An 18,857-nucleotide genomic window follows, 5' to 3' on the forward strand; every position below is an offset into this window, starting at 1 on the left:
AACATCGCTCTGTCCTCTCTACCTCCTGACAGATACATAGTGATATAGCTTGCAGATTATTACACCACTGACCCCTCTAGAGATCTGCAGAACATCTCTCTGTCCTCTCTACCTCCTGACAGATACATAGTGATAGTTCCTGCAGATTATTACACTACTGACCTCTCTAGAGATCTGCAGAACATCGCTCTGTCCTCTCTACCTCCTGACACATAGTGATATATCCTGCAGATTATTACACCACTGACCTCTCTATAGAGCTGCAGAACATCGCTCTGTCCTCTCTACCTCCTGACAGATACATAGTGATAGATCCTGCAGATTATTACACCTCTGACCTCTCTAGAGGTCAGCAGAACATTATAAGACAACAACTCTCATCGTGCTCTGTGGAGAAGCAAGTATGGAGGGTTTGGTGCGGATCCTCAGGAATTCCACATCTGCCCGGGGCTGAGCTCACAGCTGCAGCATTGGTGGTTCAGTGGTAGAATTCTCGCCTGCCACGCGGGAGGCCCGGGTTCGATTCCCGGCCAATGCACAGCAGATTTTTTTCCTGTATACGTTTTATCTCTATATCTGTGCATTTATATAAATCTGATCTTAGATCACTGGTGGAAGCAGCGGTCTTTCTGTTTTGCGGCTCAGAATCGCAGCGTCGGTCTGTCCTGGCGGATTTTCTGCGATCTGAAGTAGTGGAGCGGGGAAGTAGACCTGGCGGCTCTGCCTTGTGGCCGGAGGACCTGCTGGGGTCATGTGCAGGTCCTTTGGATCATAGTACAAAGCTGCCATGTTGCCTTTTTGGTACTGATTTTTGGCAAAAAACTCAATAAAACTGCAGTGCACATCCAGTCTGTGGGTCTGTGGCCCCCGGGAGCCGCCCAAACTGCCCGTATTGTAATCTATTATTGCTTACTCTGCTGCGGGTCCAGGGGGACCTGGGAATGACGAGTGACAACCCCAATTGAAGCTGCAGTGGAGGACACTGGGCTATGTCCGGTGACAGGTGACTCTGGGGGTACATCTGGGGGGTACATGTGGTGACTCTGGGGGTACATGTGGTGACTCTGGGGGTACATCTGGGGGTTACATGTGACTGGGGGGTACATATGGGGGGTACATGTGGTGACTCTGGGGGTACATGTGGTGACTGGGGGTTCATCTGGGGGTACATGTGACTGGGGGTACATCTGGGGAGTACATGTGACTGGGGGTACATGTGACTGGGGGTACATCTGGGGAGTACATGTGACTGGGGGTACATCTGGGTGGTACATGTGGTGACTGGGGGTACATGTGGTGACTGGGGGTTCATCTGGGGGGTACATGTGGTGACCTCTGGGGTACATCTAGGGGGTACATGTGGTGACTCTGGGGGTACATATGGGGGGTACATGTGACTGGGGGTACATGTGGTGACTGGGGGTACATCTGGGGGGTACATGTGGTGACTCTGGGGTACATCTAGGGGGTACATGTGGTGACTCTGGGGGTACATATGGGGGGTACATGTGACTGGGGGTACATGTGGTGACTGGGGGTACATCTGGGGGGTACATGTGGTGACTCTGGGAGTACATGTGGTGACTCTGGGGTACATCTGGGGGTACATGTGACTGGGGGTACATGTGGTGACTGGGGGTACATATGGGGGGTACATGTGACTGGGGGTACATCTGGGGGGTACATGTGGTGACTCTGGGGGTACATCTGAGGGTACATGTGGTGACTGGGGGTTCATCTGGGGGGTACATATGGGGGGTACATGTGACTGGGGGTACATCTGGGGGGTACATGTGACGGGGTACATCTGGGGAGTACATGTGGTGACTCTGGGGTACATCTGGGGGTACATGTGACTGGGGGTACATCTGGGGAGTACATGTGACTGGGGGTACATGTGGTGACTCTGGGGTACATCTGACAGGGTACATCTGGGGGGTACATGTGGTGACTGGGGGTACATCTGGGGGGTACATGTGGTGACTCTGGGGTACATGTGACTGGGGGTACATCTGGGGGGTACATGTGGTGACTGGGGGTACATCTGGGGGTACATGTGGTGACTCTGGGGTACATGTGACTGGGGGTACATCTGGGGGGTACATGTGACTCTGGGGTACATGTGGTGACTGGGGTACATCTGGGGGGTACATGTGGTGACTCTGGGGGTACATGTGGTGACTGGGGGTACATCTGGGGGGTACATGTGGTGACTCTGGGGTACATCTGGGGGGTACATGTGACTGGGGGTCCATGTGGTGACTGGGGGGTACATGTGACTGTGGGTACATCTGGGGGGTACATGTGGTGACTGGGGGTACATCTGGGGAGTACATGTGGTGACTCTGGGGGTACATGTGGTGACTGGGGGTTCATCTGGGGGGTACATGTGGTGACTCTGGGGGTACATGTGACTGGGGGTACATCTGGGGGGTACATGTGGTGACTGGGGGTACATGTGGGGAGTACATGTGGTGACTCTGGGGTTACATATGGGGGGTACATGTGGTGACTCTGGGGGTACATATGGGGGGTACATGTGACTGGGGGTACATCTGGGGGGTACATGTGGTGACTGGGGGTACATGTGGGGAGTACATGTGGTGACTCTGGGGTTACATATGGGGGGTACATGTGGTGACTCTGGGGTACATCTGGGGGGTACATGTGACTGAGGGTACATCTGAGGAGTACATGTGACTGGGGGTACATGTGGTGACTGGGGGTACATCTGGGGGGTACATGTGGTGACTCTGGGGGTACATGTGGTGACTGGGGGTTCATCTGGGGGGTACATCTAGGGGGTACATGTGGTGACTCTGGGGGTACATGTGACTGGGGGTACATGTGGTGACTGGGGGTACATCTGGGGGGTACATGTGGTGACTGGGGTTACATCTGGGGGGTACATGTGACTGGGGGTACATCTGGGGAGTACATGTGACTGGGGGTACATCTGGGGGGTACATGTGGTGACTGGGGGTACATGTGGTGACGGGGTACATCTGGGGAGTACATGTGACTGGGGGTACATGTGGGGGGTACATGTGACTGGGGGTACATGTGGTGACTGGGGGTACATCTGGGGAGTACATGTGGTGACTGGGGGTTCATCTGGGGGGTACATGTGGTGACTCTGGGGGTTCATTTGGGGAGTACATGTGGTGACTCTGGGGTTACATATGGGGGGTACATGTGGTGACTCTGGGGTACATCTGGGGGGTACATGTGACTGGGGGTACATCTGGGGAGTACATGTGGTGACTCTGGGGTTACATATGGGGGGTACATGTGGTGACTGGGGTTCATCTGGGGAGTACATGTGGTGACTCTGGGGTTACATATGGGGGGTACATGTGGTGACTCTGGGGTACATCTGGGGAGTACATGTGACTGGGGGTACATGTGGTGACTGGGGGTACATGTGGTGACTCTGGGGTACATGTGACTGGGGGTACATCTGGAGGGTACATGTGGTGACTGGGGGTACATCTGGGGGGTACATGTGGTGACTCTGGGGTACATGTGACTGGGGGTACATCTGGGGGGTACATGTGGTGACTGGGGGTACATCTGGGGGGTACATGTGGTGACTCTGGGGTACATGTGACTGGGGTACATCTGGGGGGTACATGTGGTGACTGGGGTACATCTGGGGAGTACATGTGGTGACTGGGGGTACATGTGGTGACTCTGGGGGTACATGTGGTGACTCTGGGGGTACATCTGGGGGGTACATGTGGTGACTCTGGGGTACATCTGGGGGGTACATGTGACTGGGGGTCCATGTGGTAACTGGGGGGTACATGTGACTGTGGGCACATCTGGGGGTCCATGCGGTGACTCTGGGGGCACATCTGGGGGTCCATGTGGTGACTCTGGGGGCACATCTGGGGGTCCATGTGGTGACTCTGGGGGTACATATAGGGGGTCCATGTGGTGACTCTGGGGGTCCATGCGGTGACTCTGGGGGCACATCTGGGGGTCCATGCGGTGACTCTGGGGGCACATCTGGGGGTCCATGCGGTGACTCTGGGGGTCCATGCGGTGACTCTGGGGGGGGTCCATGCGGTGACTCTGGGGGTCCATGCGGTGACTCTGGGGGCACATCTGGGGGTCCATGCGGTGACTCTGGGGGGTCCATGCGGTGACTCTGGGGGCACATCTGGGGGTCCATGTGGTGACTCTGGGGGCACATCTGGGGGTCCATGTGGTGACTCTGGGGGTACATATAGGGGGTCCATGTGGTGACTCTGGGGGGTCCATGCGGTGACTCTGGGGGCACATCTGGGGGTCCATGCGGTGACTCTGGGGGCACATCTGGGGGTCCATGCGGTGACTCTGGGGGGTCCATGCGGTGACTCTGGGGGCACATCTGGGGGTCCATGCGGTGACTCTGGGGGGTCCATGCGGTGACTCTGGGGGCACATCTGGGGGTCCATGCGGTGACTCTGGGGGCACATCTGGGGGTCCATGCGGTGACTCTGGGGGCACATCTGGGGGTCCATGCGGTGACTCTGGGGGCACATCTGGGGGTCCATGCGGTGACTCCAGGTACCTCCGCTGACAGGTCCGGTTTCCATGGTGACGCGGGGGGGTGTATCCGGCGGCGGAGGATGCCAGGCCCCGCCCCCCGCCGCCGCCGCTGTCTCGGGTTAGACCGCTGTCCTCATTGCGCAGTCGCTGCGTCTTGTCAGCTCCGTCAGTCCCGGGAGCGGCAGCCAATGCAGCGGGAGGAGGAGGAGGCGGGGGCCGGGACATAACCGAGGAGGAGGGAGAGGGCTCGGCAGCTGCAGTGCTCATCCCCCCGTACACGGCGAGCATCCCCCGGAATGCTGGGGAGCCCGGGGTCCCTGAGCGCGCCCCTGAGCTGAGCCCCGGGCCCCCCGGAGCCCCGTCTTCACAGCTTGTGTGCAGGGGCCGCGGTACGTGCATGTCCACGGGGGGCAGATTTAACTTTGACGATGGGGGGTCTTACTGCGGCGGCTGGCAGGACGGCAAGGCGCACGGGCACGGCATCTGCACGGGTCCCAGGGGCCAGGGCGAGTACACGGGCTCCTGGAGCCACGGCTTCGAGGTGCTGGGCGTCTACACCTGGCCCAGCGGCAACACCTACCAGGGCACCTGGGCGCAGGGCAAGCGCCATGGCATCGGCGTGGAGAGCAAGGGCAAGTGGGTGTACCGGGGCGAGTGGACCAACGGCTTCAAGGGGCGCTACGGGGTGCGGGAGAGCGCGGGCACCGGCGCCAAGTACGAGGGCACCTGGACCAACGGGCTGCAGGATGGCTACGGCACCGAGACCTACTCCGACGGAGGTAAGACCCCGGGCCCCTGTGTACACCGAGGGCCCCTGTGTAGTCCCATGTCATGTACAGACTGAGGGCCCCTGTGTAGTCCCATGTCATGTACAGACTGAGGGCCCCTGTGTAGTCCCATGTCATGTACAGACTGAGGGCCCCTGTGTAGTCCCATGTCACGTACAGACTGAGGGCCCCTGTGTAGTCCCATGTCACGTACAGACTGAGGGCCCCTGTGTAGTCCCATGTCACGTACAGACTGAGGGCCCCTGTGTAGTCCCATGTCACGTACAGACTGAGGGCCCCTGTGTAGTCCCATGTCACGTACAGACTGAGGGCCCCTGGATGGTGGGTGGTCCCATGTCACATACAGACTGAGGGCCCCTGGATGGTCCCCTTGTCATGTATAGACTGAGGGCCCCTGGATAGTCCCATGTCATATACAGACTGAGGGCCCCTGTGTAGTCCCATGTCATGTACAGACTGAGGGCCCCTGTGTAGTCCCATGTCATGTATAGACTGAGGGCCCCTGGATGGTGGATGGTCCCCTTGTCATGTATAGACTGAGGGCCCCTGTGTAGTCCCATGTCATGTACAGACTGAGGGCCCCTGGATGGTCCCATGTCAAGACTGAGGGCCCCTGGATGGTGGATGGTCCCATGTCATGTATAGACTGAGGGCCCCTGGATAGTCCCATGTCATGTACAGACTGAGGGCCCCTGGATGGTTGATGGTCTGTTTTTTTTTTTATGCTCATACTGAGGGCCCCTGGATGGTGGATGGTCCCATGTCACGTACAGACTGAGGGCCCCTGGATGGTCCCATGTCACGTACAGACTGAGGGCCCCTGGATGGTCCCATGTCACGTACAGACTGAGGGCCCCTGGATGGTCCCATGTCACGTACAGACTGAGGGCCCCTGGATGGTCCCATGTCACGTACAGACTGAGGGCCCCTGGATGGTCCCATGTCACGTACAGACTGAGGGCCCCTGGATGGTCCCATGTCACGTACAGACTGAGGGCCCCTGGATGGTCCCATGTCACGTACAGACTGAGGGCCCCTGGATGGTCCCATGTCACGTACAGACTGAGGGCCCCTGGATGGTCCCATGTCACGTACAGACTGAGGGCCCCTGCATGGTGGATGGTCTGTTTTTTTTATGCTCATACTGAGGGACCATGGACAGCTCCATGTCCTGTACACACTGAGGTCCCCTGCATGGTGGATGGTCCCATGTCATGTACAGACTTAGGGCCCCTGGATGGTCCCTTGCCAAGTGTAGACTTAGGGCCCCTGGATGGTCGAGTGTTATGTGTAGACTTAGGGCCCCTAGATTGTCCCATGTCCTGTACACACTGAGGGCCCCTAGATGGTCCAGTGTTATGTAGAGACTGAGGGCCCCTGGATGGTACCCTGTCATGTGTACAGTGAGGGCCTCTGGACATCCTCATGTTATTCACTGAGGGCCCTAGGAAGATCTCCCAGCTGTGGGTAGTGGAGTTGGTGATCGGCGCTCTCCGAACCCCCTCTGCAGATCTCACCCTCCACTGGCTTCACCATTGCATTGTACCCGCCGGGTGGCACAGCTGATGTGTGGGCACTGCCCCCCAAGTGCCTGCGTGTGAGGATCATTCCAGATGGAGCCTCCTGTCCTGTGCCCAACTGACTGCGTACAGCGCCGCCCGACAGACAGAAATATCAGACAGACGGATGGAGAGATGGACGGATATCTCTATCAATGTAAGAGTGAAGCCCATATTAGACGGCGCAAATATTGTACGAGTCTCATGAGATGTAATAGGTACGAGAGATTAAACGCAGAGCCGGGAATCGCACGTTTCTCGCCATTCGCGATTTTTTCCTCCTGCTAAATCCGTGTTCCTCGGTCACAGATCCGTTGGTAGAACATGGAGTCGCTTATGGATCACATTGAGGCGCGATACTTTGTAGCGAACTATTAATGACCGAAAGTACAAACGAACATCGCTCTATGTGATGTAACGGTCTCCTAAAACCGTAGAAATGAGAGAGATCCGAGCTACGGATATCGGCTGGTGACCGCGCACGTAGATCTGTACTGAACAAGTACTTACCTTCTGTGTCACCTCCGGCTCCTCATAGATTGTAAGCTCTTGTGTCTCCTCCGGCTCCTCATAGATTGTAAGCTCTTGTGTCTCCTCCGGCTCCTCATAGATTGTAAGCTCTTGTGTCTCCTCCGGCTCCTCATAGATTGTAAGCTCTTGTGTCTCCTCCATCTCCTCATAGATTGTAAGCTCTTGTGTCTCCTCCGGCTCCTCATAGATTGTAAGCTCTTGTGTCTCCTCCATCTTCTCATAGATTGTAAGCTCTTGTGTCTCCTCCATCTTCTCATAGATTGTAAGCTCTTGTGTCTCCCCCGGCTCCTCATAGATTGTAAGCTCTTGTGTCACCCCCGGCTCCTCACAGATTGTAAGCTCTTGTGTCCTCCTCCGCCTCCTCATAGATTGTAAGCTCTTGTGTCTCCCCCGGCTCCTCATAGATTGTAAGCTCTTGTGTCTCCTCCATCTTCTCATAGATTGTAAGCTCTTGTGTCTCCTCCGGCTCCTCATAGATTGTAAGCTCTTGTGTCACCCCGGCTCCTCATAGATTGTAAGCTCTTGTGTCTCCTCCGCCTCCTCATAGATTGTAAGCTCTTGTGTCTCCCCCGGCTCCTCATAGATTGTAAGCTCTTGTGTCTCCTCCATCTTCTCATAGATTGTAAGCTCTTGTGTCTCCTCCGGCTCCTCATAGATTGTAAGCTCTTGTGTCTCCTCCGGCTCCTCATAGATTGTAAGCTCTTGTGTCTCCTCCGTCTCCTCATAGATTGTAAGCTCTTGTGTCTCCTCCATCTTCTCATAGATTGTAAGCTCTTGTGTCTCCTCCGGCTCCTCATAGATTGTAAGCTCTTGTGTCTCCTCCATCTCCTCATAGATTGTAAGCTCTTGTGTCTCCCCCGGCTCCTCATAGATTGTAAGCTCTTGTGTCTCCTCCATCTCCTCATAGATTGTAAGCTCTTGTGTCTCCCCCGGCTCCTCATAGATTGTAAGCTCTTGTGTCTCCTCCATCTCCTCATAGATTGTAAGCTCTTGTGTCTCCCCGGCTCCTCATAGATTGTAAGCTCTTGTGTCTCCTCCATCTTCTCATAGATTGTAAGCTCTTGTGTCTCCCCCGGCTCCTCATAGATTGTAAGCTCTTGTGTCTCCTCCATCTCCTCATAGATTGTAAGCTCTTGTGTCTCCTCCATCTCCTCATAGATTGTAAGCTCTTGTGTCTCCTCCATCTCCTCATAGATTGTAAGCTCTTGTGTCACCCCCGGCTCCTCATAGATTGTAAGCTCTTGTGTCTCCTCCGTCTCCTCATAGATTGTAAGCTCTTGTGTCTTCTCCATCTTCTCATAGATTGTAAGCTCTTGTGTCTCCCCCGGCTCCTCATAGATTGTAAGCTCTTGTGTCTCCTCCGGCTCCTCATAGATTGTAAGCTCTTGTGTCTCCTCCGGCTCCTCATAGATTGTAAGCTCTTGTGTCTCCTCCATCTTCTCATAGATTGTAAGCTCTTGTGTCTCCCCCGGCTCCTCATAGATTGTAAGCTCTTGTGTCTCCTCCGGCTCCTCATAGATTGTAAGCTCTTGTGTCTCCCCCGGCTCCTCATAGATTGTAAGCTCTTGTGTCTCCTCCATCTCCTCATAGATTGTAAGCTCTTGTGTCACCCCCGGCTCCTCATAGATTGTAAGCTCTTGTGTCACCCCCGGCTCCTCATAGATTGTAAGCTCTTGTGTCTCCCCCGGCTCCTCATAGATTGTAAGCTCTTGTGTCTCCTCCATCTCCTCATAGATTGTAAGCTCTTGTGTCTCCTCCGGCTCCTCATAGATTGTAAGCTCTTGTGTCTCCGCTCCTCATAGATTGTAAGCTCTTGTGTCTCTCCGGCCCTCATAGATTGTAAGCTCTTGTGTCACCCCCGGCTCCTCATAGATTGTAAGCTCTTGTGTCTCCTCATCTTCTCATAGATTGTAAGCTCTTGTGTCTCCTCCCGGCTTCCTCATAGATTGTAACGTCTTGTGTCCTCCTCCATGCTCCTGCATAGATTGTAAGCTCTTGTGTCTTCCTCCAGGCTCCTCAGAGATTGTAAGCTCTTGTGTCTCCTCCGGCTCCTCAAGAGATTGTAAGCTCTTGTGTTCATCCTCCTGCTCCTCATAGATTGTAAGCTCTGTGTCCTCCTCCGGCTCCTCAAAAAATTAGATTGTAAGCTCTTAGTGTCTCACTCCGGCTTCCTCATAGATTGGTAAGCTCTTGTGTCGCCTCCGGCTCCTCAGAGATTGTAAAGCTCTTGTGTCACCTCCGGCTCCTCATAGATTGTAAGCTCTTGTGTCTCCCCGGCTTCCAATCATAGATGGTAAGCTCTTGTGTCTCCTCCGGCTCCTCATAGAGTGTAAGCTCTTGTGTCTCCTCCGGCTCCTCATAGATTGTAAGCTCTTGTGTTCCCCCCGGCTCCTCATAGATTGTAAGCTCTTGTGTCTCCTCCGGCTCCTCATAGATGTAAGCTTTGTGTACCCCCGGCTCCTCATAGATTGTAAGCTCTTGTGTCTCCTCCGGCTCCTCATAGATTGTAAGCTCTTGTGTCTCCTCCGGCTCCTCATAGATTGTAAGCTCTTGGTCTCCTCCGGCTCCTCATAGATTGTAAGCTCTTGTGTCTCCCTCCGGCTCCTCATAGATTGTAAGCTCTGTGTCTCCTCCGGCTCCTCATAGATTGTAAGCTCTTGTGTCTCCTCCGGCTCCTCATAGATTGTAAGTCTTGTGTCTCCTCCGGCTCCTCATAGATTGTAAGCTCTTGTGTCTCCTCCGGCTCCTCATAGATTGTAAGCTCTGTGTCCTCCTCCGGCTCCTCATAGATTGTAAGCTCTTGTGTCTCCTCCGGCTCCTCATAGATTGTAAGCTCTTGTGTCTCCTCCGGCTCCTCATAGATTGTAAGCTCTTGTGTTCTCCTCCGGCTCCTCATAGATTGTAAGCTCTTGTGTCTCCTCCGGCTCCTCATAGATTGTAAGCTCTTGTGTCTCCCCCGGCTCCTCATAGATTGTAAGCTCTTGTGTCTCCTCCGGCTCCTCATAGATTGTAAGCTCTTGTGTCTCCTCCGGCTCCTCATAGATTGTAAGCTCTTGTGTCTCCTCCGGCTCCTCATAGATTGTAAGCTCTTGTGTCTCCTCCGGCTCCTCATAGATTGTAAGCTCTTGTGATCGGGGCCCTCACTTGGTTTGTACATGAGCCCCTGAGTGTAAAATGCTGCGCAATAGAAAGATTATTATTGATAGAGGGACAGATATTAGAGAGAAGGATCTATTTGAAGCTCTGAGATGGAGATTGTACAGATGTGACACAGACCGATCTCTCTCCTGCATTGATCTGCATAACCTCTAACAGCTATTGATCTAGTTCTCTAATATCGATGTAACTCTTAGATACATATTGGATACATTGGTATAAGAGAGAGATTGCTGTCAGGTGGATGGATAGTTAGTGGTCGGCTCTTCTGTCTTTATGCAAAGCTGCCTCGTTTTCTGGATGGATCTATCTATGGAATATCTAGCTAATATCTATTATACAGTGCCTTGCAAAAGTATTCACCCCCTTGACTTTTTCCGTGTTTAGTTACATAACAGCCTTAAGTTAAATGTTTTGCTAATCTGAATTGTATGTGATGGATCAGAACACAATAGTCTAAATCGGTGAAGTGAAATGAGAATAATATATAAATAAAACTATTGTTTAAGAAATAGAAAAAAGAAAATTGCCCTGTGCGGATGTATTCACCCCCTTTGTTAGGAAGCCCATAAAAAGCTCTGGTGCAACCAATTACTATTCAGAAGATACATAATTAGTGACATGATGTCACCTGTGTGCAATCTAAGTGTCACATCATCTGTCATTACATATACACACCAGAGGCTGCAACACCTAAGCAAGAGGCATCACTAACCAAACACTGCCGTGAAGACCGAGGAGCTCTCCAAACAAGTAAGGGACAATGTTGTGGAGAAGTACAAGTCAGGGCTAGGTTATAAAGAATATCCAAATCTGTGATGATCCCCAGAAGCTCCATCAAATCTATCATAACCAGATGGAAAGAACATGGCACAACAGCAAACCTGCCAAGAGACGGCCGCCCACCAATACTGACGGACCGGGCAAGGAGGGCATTAATCAGAGAGGCCTAAGGTAACCCTGGAGGAGCTGCAGAGTTCCACAGCAGAGACTGGAGGATCTGTACAGAGGACGACAATAAGCCGTACACGCCAGAGAGTTGGGCTTTATGGCGGAGCAGCCAAAAGAAGCCATTACTGTCAGCTAGAAACAATAAGGCCTGTGGGAGACTCCCAAAATGTATGGAGGAAGGGGCTCTGGTCTGAGGAGACCATCAAAGAAAACGCTGTGTCTGGCGCAAACCCAACACATCACCCAAAGAGCACCATCCCCACATGGTGGTGGCAGCATCATACTGGGGGGGCTGGGAAACTGGTCAGAGCTGAGGGGATGGATGGTGCTAAATCTAGGGATATTGCTGAGCAGAACCTGCCCCACTCTGAGCGTGATCTGAGGCCAGGACGGAGGCTCGCCTTCCAGCAGGACAATGGCCCCAAACACACGGCAAAAGCAACACTTGAGTGGTTTAAGGCCCCTTTCACACGGACGCGTATTCCGTGCGGATGCGATGTGTGAGTTGAACGTATGGCACCCGCACTGAATCCTGACCCATTAATTTCTATGGGGCTGTGCACATGAGCGTTGATTTTCACGCATCACTTATGCGTTGAGTGAAAATCGCAGCATGCTCTATATTGTGCGATTTTTTTTCACGCGACGCAGGCCCCATAGAAGTGAATGGAGCTGTGTGAAAATTGCAAGTAAGTGCGGATGCGGTGCGATTTTCACGCACGGTTGCTAGGAGACGATCGGGAGGGAGACCCGATCATTATTATTTTCCCTTATAACATGGTTATAAGGGAAAATAATAGCATTCTGAATACAGACTGCATAGTATAATAGAGCTGGAGGGGTTAAAAATTTTTTTTTTAACTCCCCTTAGTCCACTTGATCGCGAAGCCCGGCATCTCCTTGTGTCTCCTTTGTTGAATAGGACCTGTGGTGAGCATTAATTACAGGTAAAGGACCTTTGATGATGTCACTCCGGTCATCACATGGTACGTCACATGATTTTTTACCATGGTGAATCACCATGGTAAAAGACCATGTGATGACCGGAGTGATGTCATCAAAGGTCCTGTTGCTGTAATTAATGCTCACCACAGGTCCTATTCAACAAAGACACAAGGAGATGCCGGGCTTCGCGATCAAGTGGACTAAGGTGAGTTAAAAAAAAAATTTTTAACCCCTCCAGCACTATTATACTATGCAGTCTGTAGTCAGAATGCTATTATTTTCCCTTTATAACCATGTTATAAGGGAAAATAATACAATCTACAGAACACCGATCCCAAGCCCGAACTTCTGTGAAGAAGTCCGTGTCTGGGTACCAAACATGCGCGATTTTTCTCACACGAGTGCAAAACGCATGACAATGTTTTGCACTCGCGTGGAAAAATCGCGCATTTTCCCGCAACGCACCCGCCTCTTATCTGGGCCAGTTATTTTGTCCTGTTTGTTTGCATCACAATAAAAAAAAAAACATCTTCAAAGTTGTCGGCAGGTTCTGTAATTACATGATGCAGATCCTCAAACAATCCATGGTAATTCCAGGGTGTGAGGCACCAAAACACGAAAAAAGTCAAGGGGGGTGAATACTTTTGCAAGGCACTGTATACTAGATCAGTGTTTCCCAACCAGTGTGCCTCCAGCTGTTGCAAAACTACAACTCCCAGCATGCCCGGACAGCATTTGGCTGTGCGGGCATGCTGGGAGTTGTAGTTTTGTAACAGCTGGAGGCACACTGGTTGGGAAACACTGTATTAGATGGATATGAGACATGGATCAATACATCTTAGATAGATAAATGTCAGATCTGCAGTCCATGCCCGCTGCCACTGTCCCCTGTGGGCGCCGACGCTACACCACTCACAATGCCGTCTGGCATCCTGGTCGCCCGCGCCCTCTCTATGTTGGTGCTCCTGCCTTATGCTCCCCTAGGGTGCGCTAAATGGCCAATGTGTGTGATCCCAAATCCTTCCCTAGTCAATGACTGAGGGTCCTTGGGCAGAGGGTGCCTGAGCGTTAGGTTCCCTGGTGAACAGCAAAGCTGTTTGATAGTCTAGTGCTATTGCAGTTACCTGTTTTTGTCCTGCGTTCCTGCCACGCTCCAGTCCATGTGCTCCTGCACTTCTAGTTTTAGTTCAGTTCTGTACCCAGTCTGTGCTCCAGTCAAGTCCCCGCCTGCCTGCCTGCCTCGTGTGCTTCACCAGTCCCCGCCTGCCTGCCTGCCTCGTGTGCTTCACCAGTCCCCGCCTGCCTGCCTGCCTCGTGTGCTTCACCAGTCCCCGCCTGCCTCGTGTGCTTCACCAGTCCCCGCCTGCCTCGTGTGCTTCACCAGTCCCCGCCTGCCTCGTGTGCTTCACCAGTCCCCGCCTGCCTCGTGTGCTTCACCAGTCCCCGCCTGCCTCGTGTGCTTCACCAGTCCCCGCCTGCCTCGTGTGCTTCACCAGTCCCCGCCTGCCTCGTGTGCTTCACCAGTCCCCGCCTGCCTCGTGTGCTTCACCAGTCCCCGCCTGCCTCGTGTGCTTCACCAGTCCCCGCCTGCCTCGTGTGCTTCACCAGTCCCCGCCTGCCTCGTGTGCTTCACCAGTCCCCGCCTGCCTCGTGTGCTTCACCAGTCCCCGCCTGCCTCGTGTGCTTCACCAGTCCCCGCCTGCCTCGTGTGCTTCACCAGTCCCCGCCTGCCTCGTGTGCTTCACCAGTCCCCGCCTGCCGCGTGTGCTTCACCAGTCCCCGCCTGCCTCGTGTGCTTCACCAGTCCCCGCCTGCCTCGTGTGCTTCACCAGTCCCCGCCTGCCTCGTGTGCTTCACCAGTCCCCGCCTGCCTCGTGTGCTTCACCAGTCCCCGCCTGCCTCGTGTGCTTCACCAGTCCCCGCCTGCCTCGTGTGCTTCACCAGTCCCCGCCTGCCTCGTGTGCTTCACCAGTCCCCGCCTGCCTGCCTGCCTCGTGTGCTTCACCAGTCCCCGCCTGCCTCGTGTGCTTCACCAGTCCCCGCCTGCCTATCGTTATCTTTCTCAGCGCTATAGAAGTAAGTGAATAGATCTGCGGCAGATGACAGATAAATGTGAAGTAGATGTTACATCTACAGATAGAAGGTAGATATGAGATCGATACCTTTTACCCTCACCTACTGTGTCGTTCCTCCATACCTTTTAGATTGTAAGCTCTTGCAGGCAGGGTCCTCTCCCACTCTGTAATAGTCTGATAATGGTTTTATGTTCCCCCAAAATGGGAGAAAATGGCAGTGAGTCTTATAGTCAGAATGTTAATGACCGCTTCCATTATGGGTGCAGGGAGGTGAGGTCTTCTTCTGGGTCCCGCTGTAGGTGCGCACTATGAACTGATGCTGTGTGCCGTCACAGTACCCAGAAGAAGCGATGGAGAGGTGCGTCCTGTGTCCACAACAAGCGAGGTAAGTTTATTTATTTTTAACGTCAGGTCTGATTGGGGGTCTGATCTGAGGCTGATTGATTGGGGGTCTGATCTGAGGCTGATTGATTGGGGGTCTGATCTGAGGCTGATTGATTGGGGGTCTGATCTGAGGCTGATTGATTGATTGGGGGTCTGATCTGAGGCTGATTGGGGGTCTGATCTGAGGCTGATTGGGGGTCTGATCTGAGGCTGATTGATTGGGGGTCTGATCTGAGGCTGATTGATTGGGGGTCTGATCTGAGGCTGATTGATTGGGGGTCTGATCTGAGGCTGATTGATTGGGGGTCTGATCTGAGGCTGATTGATTGATTGGGGGTCTGATCTGAGGCTGATTGATTGATTGGGGGTCTGATCTGAGGCTGATTGATTGATTGGGGGTCTGATCTGAGGCTGATTGATTGATTGGGGGTCTGATCTGAGGTCAGTATTTTCCTACTCCAAATCCTAGGTGTGTCTTATAGTCCAAAAGATACGGTAGATCTGAGATAGGTAGATATTAGATAAATCGCCTGCTGATTTTATTTTCTGTAAATATAGATAAATGGCGCAGATCTTGCGTTATGAGGTCAGAAGTTGTAAGAGAAAGTAGAATGTTTGAGGGTTTGCTACAATTATATCCATGATTTGCAGTTTAACAGAAACATTGTAGCAACCAGAAGCTGATGACATCACACCTTGCACTTTCCTGAGGGGGCACAATCATGCTGTGTAGTGGGGTCATGAGCCTAATAGGAGGAGGAATGGATGATGGGAGTTATTAATGAGCTAATGCTGATGAGAATTATCTTCCACTTTCCCAGGAACTGTAGTAAAATTTTGGAGGCTGCTAGGTTATTACTATAATGTTACAGGCCCAGTTATTAGTGGAGATTAGGTCAGACCAGTATGATGACCCGTAGACAGGCGCCGCCTATCATCTTTTTCATTCCTTATGGTTTTCTGATTTGTCCGTAATTTCTGGATTATCCAAAGAAAACAACAATTCGGGTTGGCAGCGTTAGTAAGGTGATCCTGAGATAATGCCCTAGCCCCGCCATTACGTCCCCCTGTTATCATTCCTCCCACCATCACTGCCCCCCGGTCTCTTCTGTGCTGAATTATTTAATCTTATTTTTGTTGCAGTTTGTGCTTTTTATGTACAAATATAAATATAAGGTAGTCACATGACCGCTGGTCCACCACATGATATGGCTGTGTACGTGTATAGTACCGCAGGTGACATGAGGGCAGGTTATATACAGTGCAGGCGGTGCGTCTCACTGCTGTCTCTCTGCTGCAATGTTTAAGGGAAGGTTAATGAAAAATAACAATATATATATATACCGCTACTATCTTATGTTCACTTCTCATAATACAAATATCCTGAGTACATTCATTGTGGCATCTCCTATCCATCTATCCATCTATATCTCTATATATCTCTCTCATATATATATATATATATATATATATATATATATATATATATATATATATATATATATATATATATATATATATATATATATATATATATATATTTTCTCCTATCCATATGGCGGGTGATATATAATTGGGGCCGATCCTCATGCAGATCCGCTGAGCATCAAACTGCAAATCTGCTGCAGAAATCACAGATTTCCACCCGGAATCTCAGGAGATAAGCGTCAGATTCTCTGTAGACAGATCATAGCCTTACACATTCCACCATCTTGCACATCAGCCCCTGTGTCGGGATTCGCCAGTGCCTTGAGCGTCGTCATCCCGTGTACCAGTGTGTATCTATAGGTGAACCGTGGTCTTGACCCTGCACTATGGATGGATTAATGCAGATATTAACCCCCGCCACGAGATCCTCCGATACCTGGATAATTGCGGCTGCAGAGCTCGTTCCCTGCGCAGCATCGGCGCTGGATTATTTAGCTATCTGTCCCTGTAATGAGATTTGCCTCTGGGTCCTCAGCTGGAAATATATTGGTATCTGGGGAGAAGTGGGCGCAGCGTGTCACCGCCGGCCCCCTCCCTGGTCATGTGATTGATTGGTGCGCCCATTAATTTATGGAGGGGGGGCGCGCGCGCAGAGTCTTGATCAATATTGGCTGTGGGTTCCTTGGAGAGCATGTGCAAGGCATCGGATCCACATTGCTGAGCGCTTTCATGGCGGGGACCGCGGCACCAAATCTGCTCCATCTGCAGGAACATGTACATGGGTAGAGGGGGGGCATATGACATGTTCCCGTCAGGACCTGGGCGAATTATAAGATGCTGGATGTGAGCTGCCCATGGCGGAGGGATCGCCCCCTCCCTGCTGGGGAATCATCAGTGTAATGAACAGCAGGTCTTATTTGTTACTCCATTTCCCTGGGAGACCGGCACGTACGCAGCGACCGCGCTCTGCAGAGACCAGATCATTAGTGAGGATCCGCCGGATGGGGGGGCGTCATGTCCGCCCAGAGCCCAGCCCTGTAATCAGTCCTCTCCTGTGTACCTACCTCACCCTGGCCGTGTGCGCCAATAGCTGCACATGTATAATACACATATGATCAGCGGTGACATCACTAGAGATCAGCGGTGACATCACTGAGAATGCTGCCTATCCATTGACTAGAGATCATCTGTGAGATCACTGAGAATGCCGCTTATCCATCACTAGAGATCAGCGGTGCATGAATGCTATTTTCCAGTACGCACACTTTACAGGTGAGAATATAGGCTCTGGTCACAGTGGACGGTGCGGCAGGTGTGCGATGTTCTGTGGTTTCCTGCAGCTCATTTTCCACATTCTCCTTATAAAGTAATGCGCCCTGAAAACCTCAGACCAGGAGCCGAGGGTATGAAACGCCCCTGTAATCTGTACTCGGTGCCACCATGACAGGTGCCCGGCTCAGCACCCACATAAGGCAGTGATTGTAGCATCGCCCTGAGCAGCCCGTCCCCCAGTCAGTTGCGGGCTGTGCCGCTGTAACCTCAGATGATTCCTCCCGCGTCCCAGTGTGGGCGCCGCATGTTAATTAGTGTAATTGCAGCGGCCGAGGGGTGTATTAGGAGGTTCTGCAGCGGCCGAGGGGTGTATTAGGAGGTTCTGCAGGGGCCGAGGGGTGTATTAGGAGGTTCTGCAGCGGCCGAGGGGTGTATTAGGAGGTTCTGCAGCGGCCGAGGGGTGTATTAGGAGGTTCTGCAGGGGCCGAGGGGTGTATTAGGAGGTTCTGCAGCGGCCGAGGGGTGTATTAGGAGGTTCTGCAGGGGCTGAGGTGTGTATTAGGAGGTTCTGCAGGGGCCGGGGGGTGTATTAGGAGGTTCTGCAGCGGCCGAGGGGTGTATTAGGAGGTTCTGCAGCGGCCGAGGGGTGTATTAGGAGGTTCTGCAGCGGCCGAGGGGTGTATTAGGAGGTTCTGCAGGGGCCGAGGGGTGTATTAGGAGGTTCTGCAGGGGCCGAGGGGTGTATTAGGAGGTTCTGCAGCGGCCGAGGGGTGTATTAGGAGGTTCTGCAGCGGCCGAGGGGTGTATTAGGAGGTTCTGCAGCGGCCGAGGGGTGTATTAGGAGGTTCTGCAGGGGCCGGGGGGTGTATTAGGAGGTTCTGCAGGGGCCGGGGGGTGTATTAGGAGGTTCTGCAGGGGCCGGGGGGTGTATTAGGAGGTTCTGCAGGGGCCGAGGGGTGTATTAGGAGGTTCTGCAGGGGCCGAGGGGTGTATTAGGAGGTTCTGCAGGGGCCGAGGGGTGTATTAGGAGGTTCTGCAGGGGCCGAGGGGTGTATTAGGAGGTTCTGCAGGGGCCGAGGGGTGTATTAGGAGGTTCTGCAGGGGCCGAGGGGTGTATTAGGAGGTTCTGCAGGGGCCGAGGGGTACATTAGGAGGTTCTGCAGGGGCCGGGGGGTGTATTAGGAGGTTCTGCAGGGGCCGAGGGGTGTATGAGGAGGTTCTGCAGCGGCCGA

At 52.9% G+C, this 18,857-nt stretch overlaps 1 protein-coding gene and 1 non-coding gene across 2 annotated transcripts in view; both read left to right on the forward strand.

The window, feature by feature from the left end:
• Positions 1-467: 467 nt before the first annotated feature.
• Positions 468-538, forward strand: TRNAG-GCC. The gene has a single exon. It is a non-coding gene; the product is annotated as a tRNA-Gly (tRNA).
• Positions 539-4,767: 4,229 nt separating this feature from the next.
• Positions 4,768-18,857, forward strand: part of JPH3 (junctophilin 3) — a 52,126-nt gene continuing 38,036 nt past the window's right edge. Inside the window, exon 1 of the mRNA XM_044270247.1 lies at positions 4,768-5,315. Coding sequence (XP_044126182.1) covers positions 4,934-5,315 — 382 coding nt within the window. The 5' untranslated portion in view covers positions 4,768-4,933. The remainder of the gene's footprint in view (positions 5,316-18,857) is intronic.

Source organism: Bufo gargarizans, chromosome 10 (genome assembly GCF_014858855.1).
Source record: "Bufo gargarizans isolate SCDJY-AF-19 chromosome 10, ASM1485885v1, whole genome shotgun sequence".
Taxonomy (NCBI): Eukaryota; Metazoa; Chordata; class Amphibia; order Anura; family Bufonidae; genus Bufo; species Bufo gargarizans.